Raw genomic sequence first — 12103 nt, 5'->3', positions numbered from 1 at the left:
TACCTGTGTTCTTTCATCCAGCTTTTTTCACCTCAAAAATGAGAATAATATCACATTACATCTCTGTAAACTTGAGCACCATAAGAATAGAGTGACTTACACCTTGGAGCCATTGTCTTGCCTGTCTCTACCCTTTCATTATTATGTATTGCTCCTTAGCTTCATTTGAAGATGTGACTCCATACTGAAGAAGTCAATGCAGTTTTAGCAAAGTTACTATAAATGTAACTTTTCCTGCCTTGGCTGTAAATCTCAAAGAAAGCATTTTTGCTTAGGCTAGAACAAATAGGGTGGGTTTCCTGACATTCACCATCAAAGCATGTACAGTACTAGGGTATTAAAAAAATAGTGATCACAATGGAAGAAATTGTTGTGGAAAAATTTTTGTTAAAATGTTAAAATGTGAACAGATTTCTTTTTTAATTAGAGCAGAAAATAACTGATACAATTGTGTGCAGTACTGAATAGAAAACCTCTTGGGGACTGACTTGATCTTCCTGGTGCTCTGAAAAATATCTTGTTGCCCATGGAAATATTGACTGATCTTTAGGTATCTCTTATTGGACAACCTTTAGAATCCCAAGAACATTCACTTAATTATTCTGAGTACCTTTATTATCCATATTTCGAGTCACTTATATATGGACTGCTTTCTCACCAGGGGAGGGAAGGAGATAGGAAAGGATTATACGAGGCATCACCATTTTTTTCATACCACTGTGGTGTGTTCACTCACCTTTGGTCATCCCAGTCACAACTTTCATAAGAGCTAGTTCAACATAACAAAGGCATTTTAGAAATGCGAAAATAGTCGTGAGGTCTGAATATTGAGCATGAGCTGTCATGGAATAATGACTCTACATAATCATTGATTTTCAACTTAATTTGTCATAAAAAGTTCATGCCAGTTTATACAAAATACTAATCATATTTATTACAATTGTATTTTAGCAACCTGGGATCATAAATTGTTTATTATCTACATAGCCGGAGGAATTTCTGCTGCTGTCTTACTGTTAGTTTTCCTATTGATCTTCTACATCACCACTGCTTATCGCAAAAAGTGAGTAACAAACCAGTTTGCTTAATATACTGAAGCAGGTAAGTATGAAGGTGTTAACAGCTCATCCTACTATCCTCTTCAGAGACAATTAAAAAAAAGGTAGATGTGAAAATTGAAGTTTCTTGCCAAAATTTTAAAATTGAAAGAACTAATCAGTTCTACAGCCTATGAAAAAAGTAACTTTTTTTTTCTTTCCTTTTTTCACATTAGAAAAACAAATGGCTTACTCAAGTTCCTTAGTCAGCTAAATGTTTACAGTGGTATTAGCTGAAACTTCATGCCAAAGGTGATTTGTCAGGAATAACATAAACCTAGGCATAGGCTGTTTTGTGCATGGACAAGGACAGGTGACAACTTGAGGCATTCCACATCTTCTAGCATTGTTTGTCTTCTGATTTCCTGTTCCAAATTTGCTCACAGCTGCATCCAAACTAATAATTTAAACCACTATCTAAGTTTGCTGCATTCCTTGCCAAATATATGGTAGAGGTCTGATCCAGAATCTCTGCTTCCAATGAAAAGAAATAGTGAGCAGAAAAAAATATTTCTTCCCCTACCACAAAATATAAGGCTGCTGGAACTTGTTGGCACTATATTATTGTATTTACCCCTGAATCAAGGGGCATTTTCATCAGTGTCAAGGCTTTTATATCTCATGCATGTTACAGTTTGCAAGTCAGAGGAAAGACTACTCGGATTTTATTGTATTTATTGGTTTCAGTGGGAAAGCAAGCAATACCAGCATATCTCTTGTATGCTGGAATTAGATATTTTGGACTATACTATCATGTATGATGCAGTTCCCTGCACTGTGTTTCTGACTGAGCGACTGTGTTTCTGACTGAACATGTGTCAGCAGAAAGAAGAGGAAAAGGACCACAGAGGCCTTATCAAAAGCTTTATACTCTACTCAGATCCAGGTAAGATCAGCTGGAGAGCTGGAGTTTACTCGTATTTTGTATTGTACATTTCTTAACATCTTTCTCTTCTGCTTCTGCTCTTTATATCCCTTGAATCTTGTAGTCTAATCTTAAACTACACAGAAAGGAAAAATTAAATGTTTTAAAGTACAATTGTTGCTATTCACTATTTTTTTGATGAATATTCTTTCATGTCTTACAGCTACATGTAGAAACCCAACTGTGTTCCACATTATTAACAAATAAGCTCTTCCGGTTTGCTAACTTTCATATATTTGTGTATTGTTAATACCTTTTCTCTTCAAGTCACTGCTTGCAAAACTGAGGCAAAAAATTGTATCCTGTGATACACTTTATCTATTTCTTCTAGTTCAGCTTCATTATAATTCACTAGGACAGCTGTTTCAGTGCTTCTCCTTCCTTTTTGTATTGTAACAATCAACATCTTGGAGCTCAGAGCCCTTTTTTCACCCCTTAATCCTCCTGTTCAAGGACTGAAGTTTAGAAATGGAAAGATAGGAGCCAACTTCACCGCTTCTGCCTTGTCTCTTCATACCTTAAGAGAGGGTATGAAATTATGTTGTGCTTAGGGAAATGACCTCATTCTCACAGTGGACGTGGGACTCCAGCTTTCCACCTATCTCCTCTCAGATGGCACTTGTGTATGATCCAATGGTGAGCTCCACTGTAGATATGTCCTTATAAAGCCTTTTGACCTTCTGCTATTTCCATCTCTCTCATTCTGATTCTTGAGTCACTCTTTGTACCAGAACGAAGCTCTTCCTAGGGTGACCACATGCTAGGGACTAGCCATTTGCTTGAGAAACTGTCTTTCCTCCCATGCCTGTTAACTAAGACACATTGCATTAAGTTGTCTTAAAAACATGGATAATTCTTAGCATGGCCAATACCTTTAGAGTAATTCATGTTTCCAGATTCACATAGGAGACTATTTTGGAATCTGAAGTGTGTACATGAGGGGAAATGAGCACTCCAGTAGTGCTTTACTAGGCATCTGATGTGGGACAGCTGTGAAACATATTCAAAGTGCAACTTCTTTTTTCATATGACATGAACCTGAAATGTATTCACAGAAAACAAGAATACAAAAAGTATTTTGATTCATGGTTGAATATTTCCCAATACTTAAACAGCATATGAGGAAAATTTGCCATTTTTATCATTTTTATCCTTTCTCAAAGCTGCGGCTGTTTTCAGAAAGTCCTTTAATTTTTTCATTTCTTTTTTTTTTTTTTTACTGTTCTAGTCTGCTAACAGTTATGGAATATCCAATTTTCATGGCACACGGCACACAGGAAGAAGAGGAGAAGAATCATCACTCAGGCAGACAGAGGAGATTTACGTCAACTGCAAAAATGTGTCACACAAATCTAAGACAAGACCATTAGATTCCTTCTTAAGAATGAAGTAACCAAAGCACAGGACTTATATTTGCAGCTTTGACGTTATTTTCTTTGTGCTGGCGAAACGCGGAAGGTCAAATTGGCTGTGCCAAGCACTGCCTGGGCTGCTTGGGCTGGACAGCCAGCCTGGGCCACCTTACAGCAGGTGTGTCTGTGTTGTATTGCAGCCCGCAGCATTAACGTATCCTTTGATTAATATATAGAATTAAGGATTATTTGTAATTCTTCAATTAAAACATTTTTACCCAGTAGGTGTGCTCTCAAGTGAGAATTTTAGAACAGCCCTGGTATGCAGAATGGAGATGCATATGTGTACATAAAGTTAATTGGGTCCGAGAAATCTATGCGTCTGAGAAGCCTATGTGACAGGGTGAGAAAGAAAATGTGCTTGATGTTATCTATGTCCATGATTTTCGCATCTCAAATTGAGAGCTCTATAGAATAACAAACATCCATGATTTTCCACACAGGAGGTGTTATTTTGCTGCTGGGCAAACAGTACTACTCAGCTGACAAAAGCAAATATATCAGGGATCCTTGAACCTAGATTTACAAGTATGAACAGAAGCTTGCTATCTGACAGCTGTGTGGTTTTACACTTACCGCAGTTATTTCAGCGCTTTCTACTTGGGAACAGAACAGAGGTGTAGCCCCCTGCTCTCCTTCCTCCCTCCTTCCTTCCCCCCCAACCCCTCCCTCATGCCCAGGAGAAAACAAAACATGGAGACTCTGTCACCGTCAGGTTATATTTAATAATAATTTATTATAAGGTTTAGTTGCACAAAAAATAAATGAGAACATGGAAGATACGTGAATAAATGATGCAAAGCAGAAAAAAGCGTGATTGAGAACACTTACAAAACAATACACATACATATGTAGTTGTATGTGTGCATATGTATATATTCTGCTGAAACCTACAGAAGAAACCACACAGAAATTGAACAAACAGACAAAAAAAAATCCTTAAACAAACAGAACTAGAAGGCAGACCTGAGAATTAGGATCTACGCATCTTTTGGCCTTTTACAAATCTGCCACATTACTGAGGACGAAATCCCAGTAGATGAAGGTGTTACCATGACAGCTGATAATCATATATATGTCCGCATACTACAAACTGTGTGCCTGGCCCACCTGTGCTTGATTCCCCTTTTCTCTTGAAGCATTAGTAAAAGTGTTGCTGAATATGTTTTGGGTTTTTTTTTTTGAAAGGGGTTGGTGGGGAGGCATCATGAGTCTGCCTACAGATCAGTTACTGGTTCCTCTTGGCTGGCTAGGAGGGAGCATCAACAGCCTGACAGTGAAAAGCACATTTTGCGTAGCCTTCTCCAATAGAAAGCTTTCTTCACGTGCACAGAAAAATAGGAGTCTGGGTTCTTCTGAGGATAATGTGGACACAAGGCTTCTCTGAGCTATTTGAGCAATAATAGCATCGTGTGGCTACCCTACTCTTCAGCTAAAAATCTAAAATCCTAAACCAAAGCGTCCTTCAACTTAGCACTGAAGTCTCAAATACTTTACAATGTCATATACCATCAGAAAACATCTCATTTTAGTTTTGTGTACTCCTGAACAAGGACACATATACATTGCAAGGGATTTTTTTTTCCTGCCACTAACTGAATGTTTCCAGATATATAAATGCTTGCATGTGAAGTTGATGAGGATACACAAAACTGTACTATTAATAAATTGGTTTATTTCCTGAGTTATCAAATGTTATAGCAGATAATTCTAAGTTGTGCACAGCATTACAAATAAAACCCTGTAGCATCGGGTTGTTTCTTTGATGATCACATTTATATTAAAATGCCAAAATGATAACATAATGAATTTGATTACACTGAATTTCTCAGTTGGAATCCTGGTACAGAAATATCCATAAGCCAAGAAGTTGGTATTGTTTCACTGCTTGTAGAGACAGTCAAAATACATCCCTACTTTACTGAGGGTAAAAATGGGGAGAGGTTAAGTACCTGGAATACCAGATTGCTCTGATTATTTCTGGTAATGCCCTTATTTCTTGCCTCCCTTGGTACTTTTAGCTTGTCTTTTCAAAATAACTGCTTATTTTTGAGATTTGAGGAAGAAAAAAAAATCTGTAGTGCACATCTTTGCAGGTATTTAATCGGTTTTAATTTAAATTCCAGACATATTAATTCTACCAGCATAGTCCACAGGGAAAATCACATCACACATAGCATAATAAGAACAATATATTATTTTTTTTCTAAAAAGCAAACCCAAAACAACAGCTTCATTTTTGTACCATGGTAATATCAGTGAACAGCAGCTGAACATGAGACTGATACAAATGAAAACCAAAAGAAAACAACCCACTTATCAATATTCTCATTGGCTTAAAAACTACTAACCTACACACAAGAGAAACTTCCAAAAGCGTTATTTGAAATCTAATGTTAAAACTCTTTAAATATTTTATGAATCTGGCAAGATGAAACCCAGAAAGAGACTGTTTACTGTGAAAGAGTTTGGATTACGTAAATAGACTTTCTTGTGTAAGTAGTACAAACTATTGTTTATTGCTGTTTATTTTCAATATTTTCCATAGATTTGACATTTTCTCCCGGAAACTTTTAGTTTCTTATGAGTAAACTTCATGAACTGTAATTTGGAAATTTTACATTGAACAATTACTGTGCTATTTCATGCTGTATGGCTTGCCCGAATAGTTAAGAGGGAGGAAAGAATAAATCAAGGAAGTAAGATGACACAGCGACAGACAGCAACCGGCTCAGCATACTACCTAAACTGTAAGAGAACTCTGTCTTATTTTGTTGTTTCAGGGCCTTAGAAACTTTGCTGAAAGGAAATAAACATAACAAACCATGCTATCATTAAAAAACCGAGTCTTGAATCACTGAGTAACTACCTTCTGTGCAACTGGAAAATTAATCTATGAGATTTTAAGAAAAGTAAAACCAGATTTCTTTTCCGTAATAATAAAATTAATCTTTTGTGCTGGGTGAAAAAGGTAGATGTTTAAGTCCCATGTTCAAAGGAAAATTCCATGATTAATAGTACTACTAAGTCTTTACAGAGTGTAAACTCACATGTCTTAAAAGAGAAATCAGAGAAACAAATGTTTTGTAGTCAGTTTTTTCTGGGAGTTCTGAATGTAGGAGAGGCAGCTGATAGAGTTCGGATCAACAGGGCGAATACGAAACTCACGATTTATGAAAGAAGGTGAACGTTAGAACGATAACCTACATTACCTCCTGTTATTTTCTTATTCATCTCAAATGTGTTCCTTTACCTGAAAGAGCTTCTCTGATGCTATAGTAAGTTTGTGATACTGCTCATTCTGCTTGTCTTCTGCTCTCCCTTGGCTGTGCATCTTGGGGTAAAACAGTGCTTTTGTGAAGAAACAGCCTTCTTTAAGGGCTGGACCCACCAAGGAACACAAGAAGCTGGACTCCTCCAAACCTTCATGTTAGGCAGGGTAGTCCAGCACTTAACCTTCTTTCTGACCTCCGCCTGCCCTAAATTCCCAGGTACCTTTTCTGTTAGGCACCTAAATCTTTTCAAGGACACTCAGAATTAGCTTGTTCTAATTAGCTTGTGCTGTGCAACTTAACCACCTACTTCCCATCCAGGTCTTATCCCACGACTACAGGACTAGGAGAGGAATAAGGCAACACAGCAGGCAGAACAGCTAAAGTATAGGTACTACCAGCATTTCTTATTTTGATGACAAGTGGATGCTACCTTACTCCTGAGAGATCCAAATAAGAAACCTTTCCTCAGAAAAAGGAAAGATTTCAGAGGACTGATCTCACTATCAGATTAATTTCTAGGTGTGCGGTTTTTTTGGTTTTTTTTTTTTTTTTTTGAGGGGTGATGGTGATTTATTTGTAATCATGAAGACATCTGGGAAGCAGGGCTCTGATTTTTTAAAATTTATTTTTAAATCTTATCTGCATCATGCTCCTCTAAACCTTCTCTCATTGAGCTATGTGAAAGTTCAACTCAACGGTATTTATTTACAGTAGCTGAAACGCTGCCTCAGTGAGTATTCCCCAGCGCAAGTGAAAAACTTATTTCCTTTAAAGCCTAAATGCTCAATAGGAGTTAATCCCTTAAATGGCTTTGTAAGTCTGACACTAAGGGCTAGTTCCAAAACCAGCCCTGTCTGTCTACAAGGTAAGTGCGAAAATGCTCTTGTAGGCTGTGGACCCCAGGAGTAGAAAATATATGCCAAGTTCTCAGACCGTATTATTTAAGGTGTAAGTAAGATAATTCAAAAGATGCTTGCAACACTCACACGTTCCCGGGGAACTGTTTTGGGCTAGAGCACAAGATGTGCCTCCATTGCCATGCCTCGCTGGGATGTGGTGTCAGGGTATGTGTGGGCTCAAGGGTGGCCATGGTCCCTTTGACATCCAGTGCAAGGGATCTCACCCTGGGGCTGAAGACACACAGTGGTCTTCAAAGCACTAAGCTGGACTAGACCTTTCACTGTTACGTGAAATGCTGGCTATTTCTGCTACCAGAGTCAGTTCATCCAGCATCCCACCTGCCAAATCAGCCAGGAAATGGAAGATCCCTGGCCCACTTCGCCCCCATTTTGCATCAGACATGCACCCGCTCTCCCCTGCCCTTTCCAGCCTTCCCCATGAAGCTGGGCTCCTGTACAGAAACAACTCATGTTTAAAGGACCAAGAAGGGCCCACAGGCACTCCTCCAGCGAGAGCGTCCTTGTTTCTGCTTCTGCCCATAACTTTTTTTCAGTTAATTTCTAAGAGTAAAATGCATTAAGAGTGATGAGAAGAGGACAAGCATCTGGATAACTGTGGGACAAACATGTGATGAGTTTGCCAACACTTCCTTTAAAATAAGAGAGCCTCAGGATCATGGAGATAGCCTCACCAGTGGGAGCTCAGAGACTTACTGGAGCAGGCTGCCACCATGCCACGGGACTGCACCACTGATCTGACTCGTTTCTTGACCCGAATTAGGCTTGAGTTATAAAGCTGTAGATCTACCTTATTATCTGTGTTAAAGTCTTGCAGTTATATATCCCTACGTATAACTTAGGACATAATGTTCAAGTTAGAAAAGGAAATGCAAGAAGTTATCTAAGGCCAGTTTCAAAAGGATAATATCTTTATTAATTCCACACTATCCACATTGTTAGCTGGTATAATTAGGTAAAATAACTAATATGAATCACTAGCAGTGGCTGATGTATTTCTTCTAACCTCATGCTTACTTAGAAAGAGAATTTTTTAGTTATAGGAAAAGTGTCTCAGTGATTCTAAAGGATATTTAACACCTTTCTTAGAAGCTTATTTAATTATTTTTACACTAAATAATTCATTTGTAGTACTAACCAGTAAGTCTTATAACATGATTTAAGTGATCAATAGCTTATCATACTAAGATATAGTCAAACAAATACACAGCATCTTTCCTTTTTTTTTTTTTCCCCAATACCTTTCTCCATTTGTGCTGATGTCTATATGTATATTTGAAGAGAAAAATGTATGTTAGGAATATTTATATGTATTAAAACTACTCTCTGTTAATACCTTTTTTTTTTCTCTGCAATAAAACTATCTGAAGCAGACATTTATTATTTTCTTTTAAATTTCCATAATTTACCCAACAATGGCAGGATGGGAGGAACTTTCCCATAGAATTCTGTCAGATCATTTTGTAATTAGAAGCATAAAGGCTGAGCACCTATGGATGTATTTTTATGCTTCATAAATGCAGATTTTGTTTTCATTACCCCAAATTTGATCACCTCTAAAATATTCTAAATCATATTTTTAGCAATATCTGGCTGCAGTGAGTTCCACAAAGTTGTGTGATAACAATTGTGATGCGTTGTCCAAAATACTATTTTTTAAGCATCTATATTGCAAAATGTATGTTAGCTGGGCTGGTACTTGGTTCTCCCAGCCACTCCTGAGTCCATTGTTAGACAGCAACTTAGAGCAACTTGTTCCAAGCTCCTGACAAAGTCAGAAGAAGTTGAATGCTCCAGGAAGCTTTTGCACTTGGCATGACCCATTGTTATGTGCTTAAATGTCTGCTAAATTCTCCTAACCTTTTTAAAGACTACAGAATCTATTTTTTTATTTTTGTTGGTTTCTCTACCCTATTTTTCATTTCCTGTTTATTAGGTTTCCAAAACTTCTCTCTCTTTCTATAATGATGTTTTTCAAAGAAGGAAAAAAGAAATAAAAGATGAGCATGTGTCATACTTTGGTAAGAAGTCATAATACTTTTTTTCTGCATTGTCTATTTTTCCTTGTAACCATCTTAAATCAGTACAACTTACAAAAACCAGACCCGGAAAATAAATATCTCCTCTCACAGCCTGTCATCTATGGAAACTCAGGAAATGCAATAATGAGCATTGATAAGGATAGCTTTATTTTACATCATTTATTCTGTTTTAGCTATAGGAGCAGTGATGAGAGTAAGTGTTTAACTGCAACCTATTTTTTTTTGTGACGGGTATGGAATTGCCAAGACAGCTGACTAATTTTGTGCTATTTTCTATGCCCACTGCAGTCTTGCTATCATACAATTTAAAAAAAGATTGAAAACAATGTGTAGCCTACATTAAAAATGAGAGTTAACTTCATTCATGTCAAATATTGTTACAGGAAAAAGTCTACTGTAGAATTCGCTTGAAAATACCAGGACTGTAAGGGAACATGGTAAATCTATTCAACCACATGAGGATTTCTGTACTGAAGGAAAAAAAAAAAAAGAAATCTGTTCTTGGGACTTTCAGTGTGAGATTTAAAAAGATTAACTCCTTCAACTTGGAGAGCGTATTAGGTTCTAAGCTCGCATTTAGTTAAAGAGGAAATCTTTTCTCCATTACAACTTGAAATACTCATAACAATATCGATATTTTAAAATGCCTTAATTATAATCAATCATACTTAAACCTCAGTTACTTTCATATCTGTTTTAACCATATCCATAAAAATGTATCACGCTGCATAAGCGTGCAAAGATGAGAAAAGCATCTTTGCAAACTGAAACTTCATCTTCTTCACTAGAACCAGTTCACCTATGGATTCTAATATTTAGGTTACTAAGCATAATGCCATTTAAATAACGGCTGAACACACAGCACCTTCACCTGTCACCTTTTCCTGTCTTGTAAGGGCACAGAGAGAAACAAACTTCTTGTTACAACAGGTCAGTCAATATTCTTTGACATTTCTTTCATTCCACTGTATGCCTAGACTTGTTTCCAATATAGCACACCTTTTTATCTAAAATAAAAAATTAAGAGCATTTATTTATAACATCAAGAACAAACACAGCACCCTTTACGGAGTACAAGATTTTATATCTACAGATTTAATATATCCAACCTTATACCCTTTGATTTTCAAGTTCTGCCACTACAATGATGTTTCACAGTCATTATCTTCTACTTACAAAACATAGGCAGGCACCCCAACCATTTGTCTGTGATGGAAAATGTAAGATTCTAATATGTAGAGGATGCATAACAAGTTGGTTTGGAAAGAGTCACAAGTATTTGGATAATGTACATAAACCCAAACCTTTTCAGTGCTGTTGGATCTGTTCTTGTAATCAAACAGCAGCTTTTCACACTTTCTCCACGGTCCACTCTATTCTGTATGTGGATAAAAGCCACATTTTTTCCTTTGCAGCAGGTATAAAAAGGAGATAAGATACACATATTAAACACTGAAAAAGAGATTAATTGGAACACCTTCCTCCTTCCTTTTTTTGGGAAGAAACTGTTGTAAATAATGCTGTATTTCATGCTAAAAAGCACAGCCATTCAAGAGGTTTATATTTTCTCACGGAATACCACCCTGCAGTTTCTAGGTCACCAGAAGAAAACTAGTAAATGTGGTCGGTGAGCTAAGTCTAAGCAGAGGTTTATATGCTACAGGCTGGTGGTCTTTGTTCAGTTCCTAGAGATCAAGTATCTCAAAAATCACTGGTCCTTATAGTATTGCCTATTAGACTGGAGAGCTGAACAAGCATGAAGTTCATTCCTTTTCTGGTAAATGCAATACAGAGATCTGATAATTGCTCTTTTTTCCTCTTTCCCATAAGCAGGTAAGGCTCTTCACAGATGGCCTGCACTTAGCAACTCCTAAATAAATGGGTGCCTGAAGGTTGTATGTTGTACTTCAATTACTGCTATAGAGAGCACTTTAAAAGACTTTTGACCTCAGATATTCAATTTCAACCCCTCCTCCAGCAAAGTCTTATTGGCTTAGAACAAGGCTTAATTAGAAATGTGTTTGCTGCTTCCCAACAGGATTTCTATTCACATGTTGCGAAATGAAGTATTTTCCCAAAATGTCATGATAGATTTTTGTCAAAACATTGTTGCTGTCTATCAAACTTCTTTGGTTTGTCAATACATTTCCAAGCTTTACTTTCTATCTTTTGTGAAAAACAAAACAAAACAAAACAAAAACATGACAAAAAACCCCCAAGAATGGAATTTTGCATGGACTTGATATCTGTGAGGAACTGGAATTAGAGCCTACCATGGAAAGTTAAGTCTAAAAATTTACTCAGTAAGACAGCAAACTCCATGTTACAAGGTATTCTTCTTCCTTTTTACTTTACATAGGGAGGCAAAATTGGTTCAAAGAAGAATACTCACAGTTGATTTAAACTATCAATAACAAAATGTAGCTGTTTAAAAA

The 12103-nt window shown here is 36.9% G+C and overlaps 1 protein-coding gene across 2 annotated transcripts in view; it reads left to right on the top strand.

Moving 5' to 3' along the window:
• CD226 (CD226 molecule) overlaps window positions 1-6719 on the top strand; it is a 30007-nt gene extending 23288 nt beyond the window's left edge. Inside the window, exons 4-6 of one of the 2 annotated variants that reach the window (XM_054192819.1) lie at window positions 952-1063; window positions 1923-1983; window positions 3251-6719. In XM_054192819.1, coding sequence (XP_054048794.1) covers window positions 952-1063; window positions 1923-1983; window positions 3251-3415 — 338 coding nt within the window. In that variant the 3' untranslated portion in view covers window positions 3416-6719. Of the gene's footprint in view, window positions 1-951; window positions 1064-1919; window positions 1984-3250 lie in introns of both variants that reach the window. The other variant, XM_054192818.1, reaches the window with a different exon arrangement.
• Window positions 6720-12103: the final 5384 nt, after the last annotated feature.

The sequence above is a fragment of the Rissa tridactyla genome, chromosome 2, assembly GCF_028500815.1.
Source record: "Rissa tridactyla isolate bRisTri1 chromosome 2, bRisTri1.patW.cur.20221130, whole genome shotgun sequence".
Taxonomy (NCBI): domain Eukaryota; kingdom Metazoa; phylum Chordata; class Aves; order Charadriiformes; family Laridae; genus Rissa; species Rissa tridactyla.
This window is presented reverse-complemented; position numbering and strand designations above follow the sequence as displayed.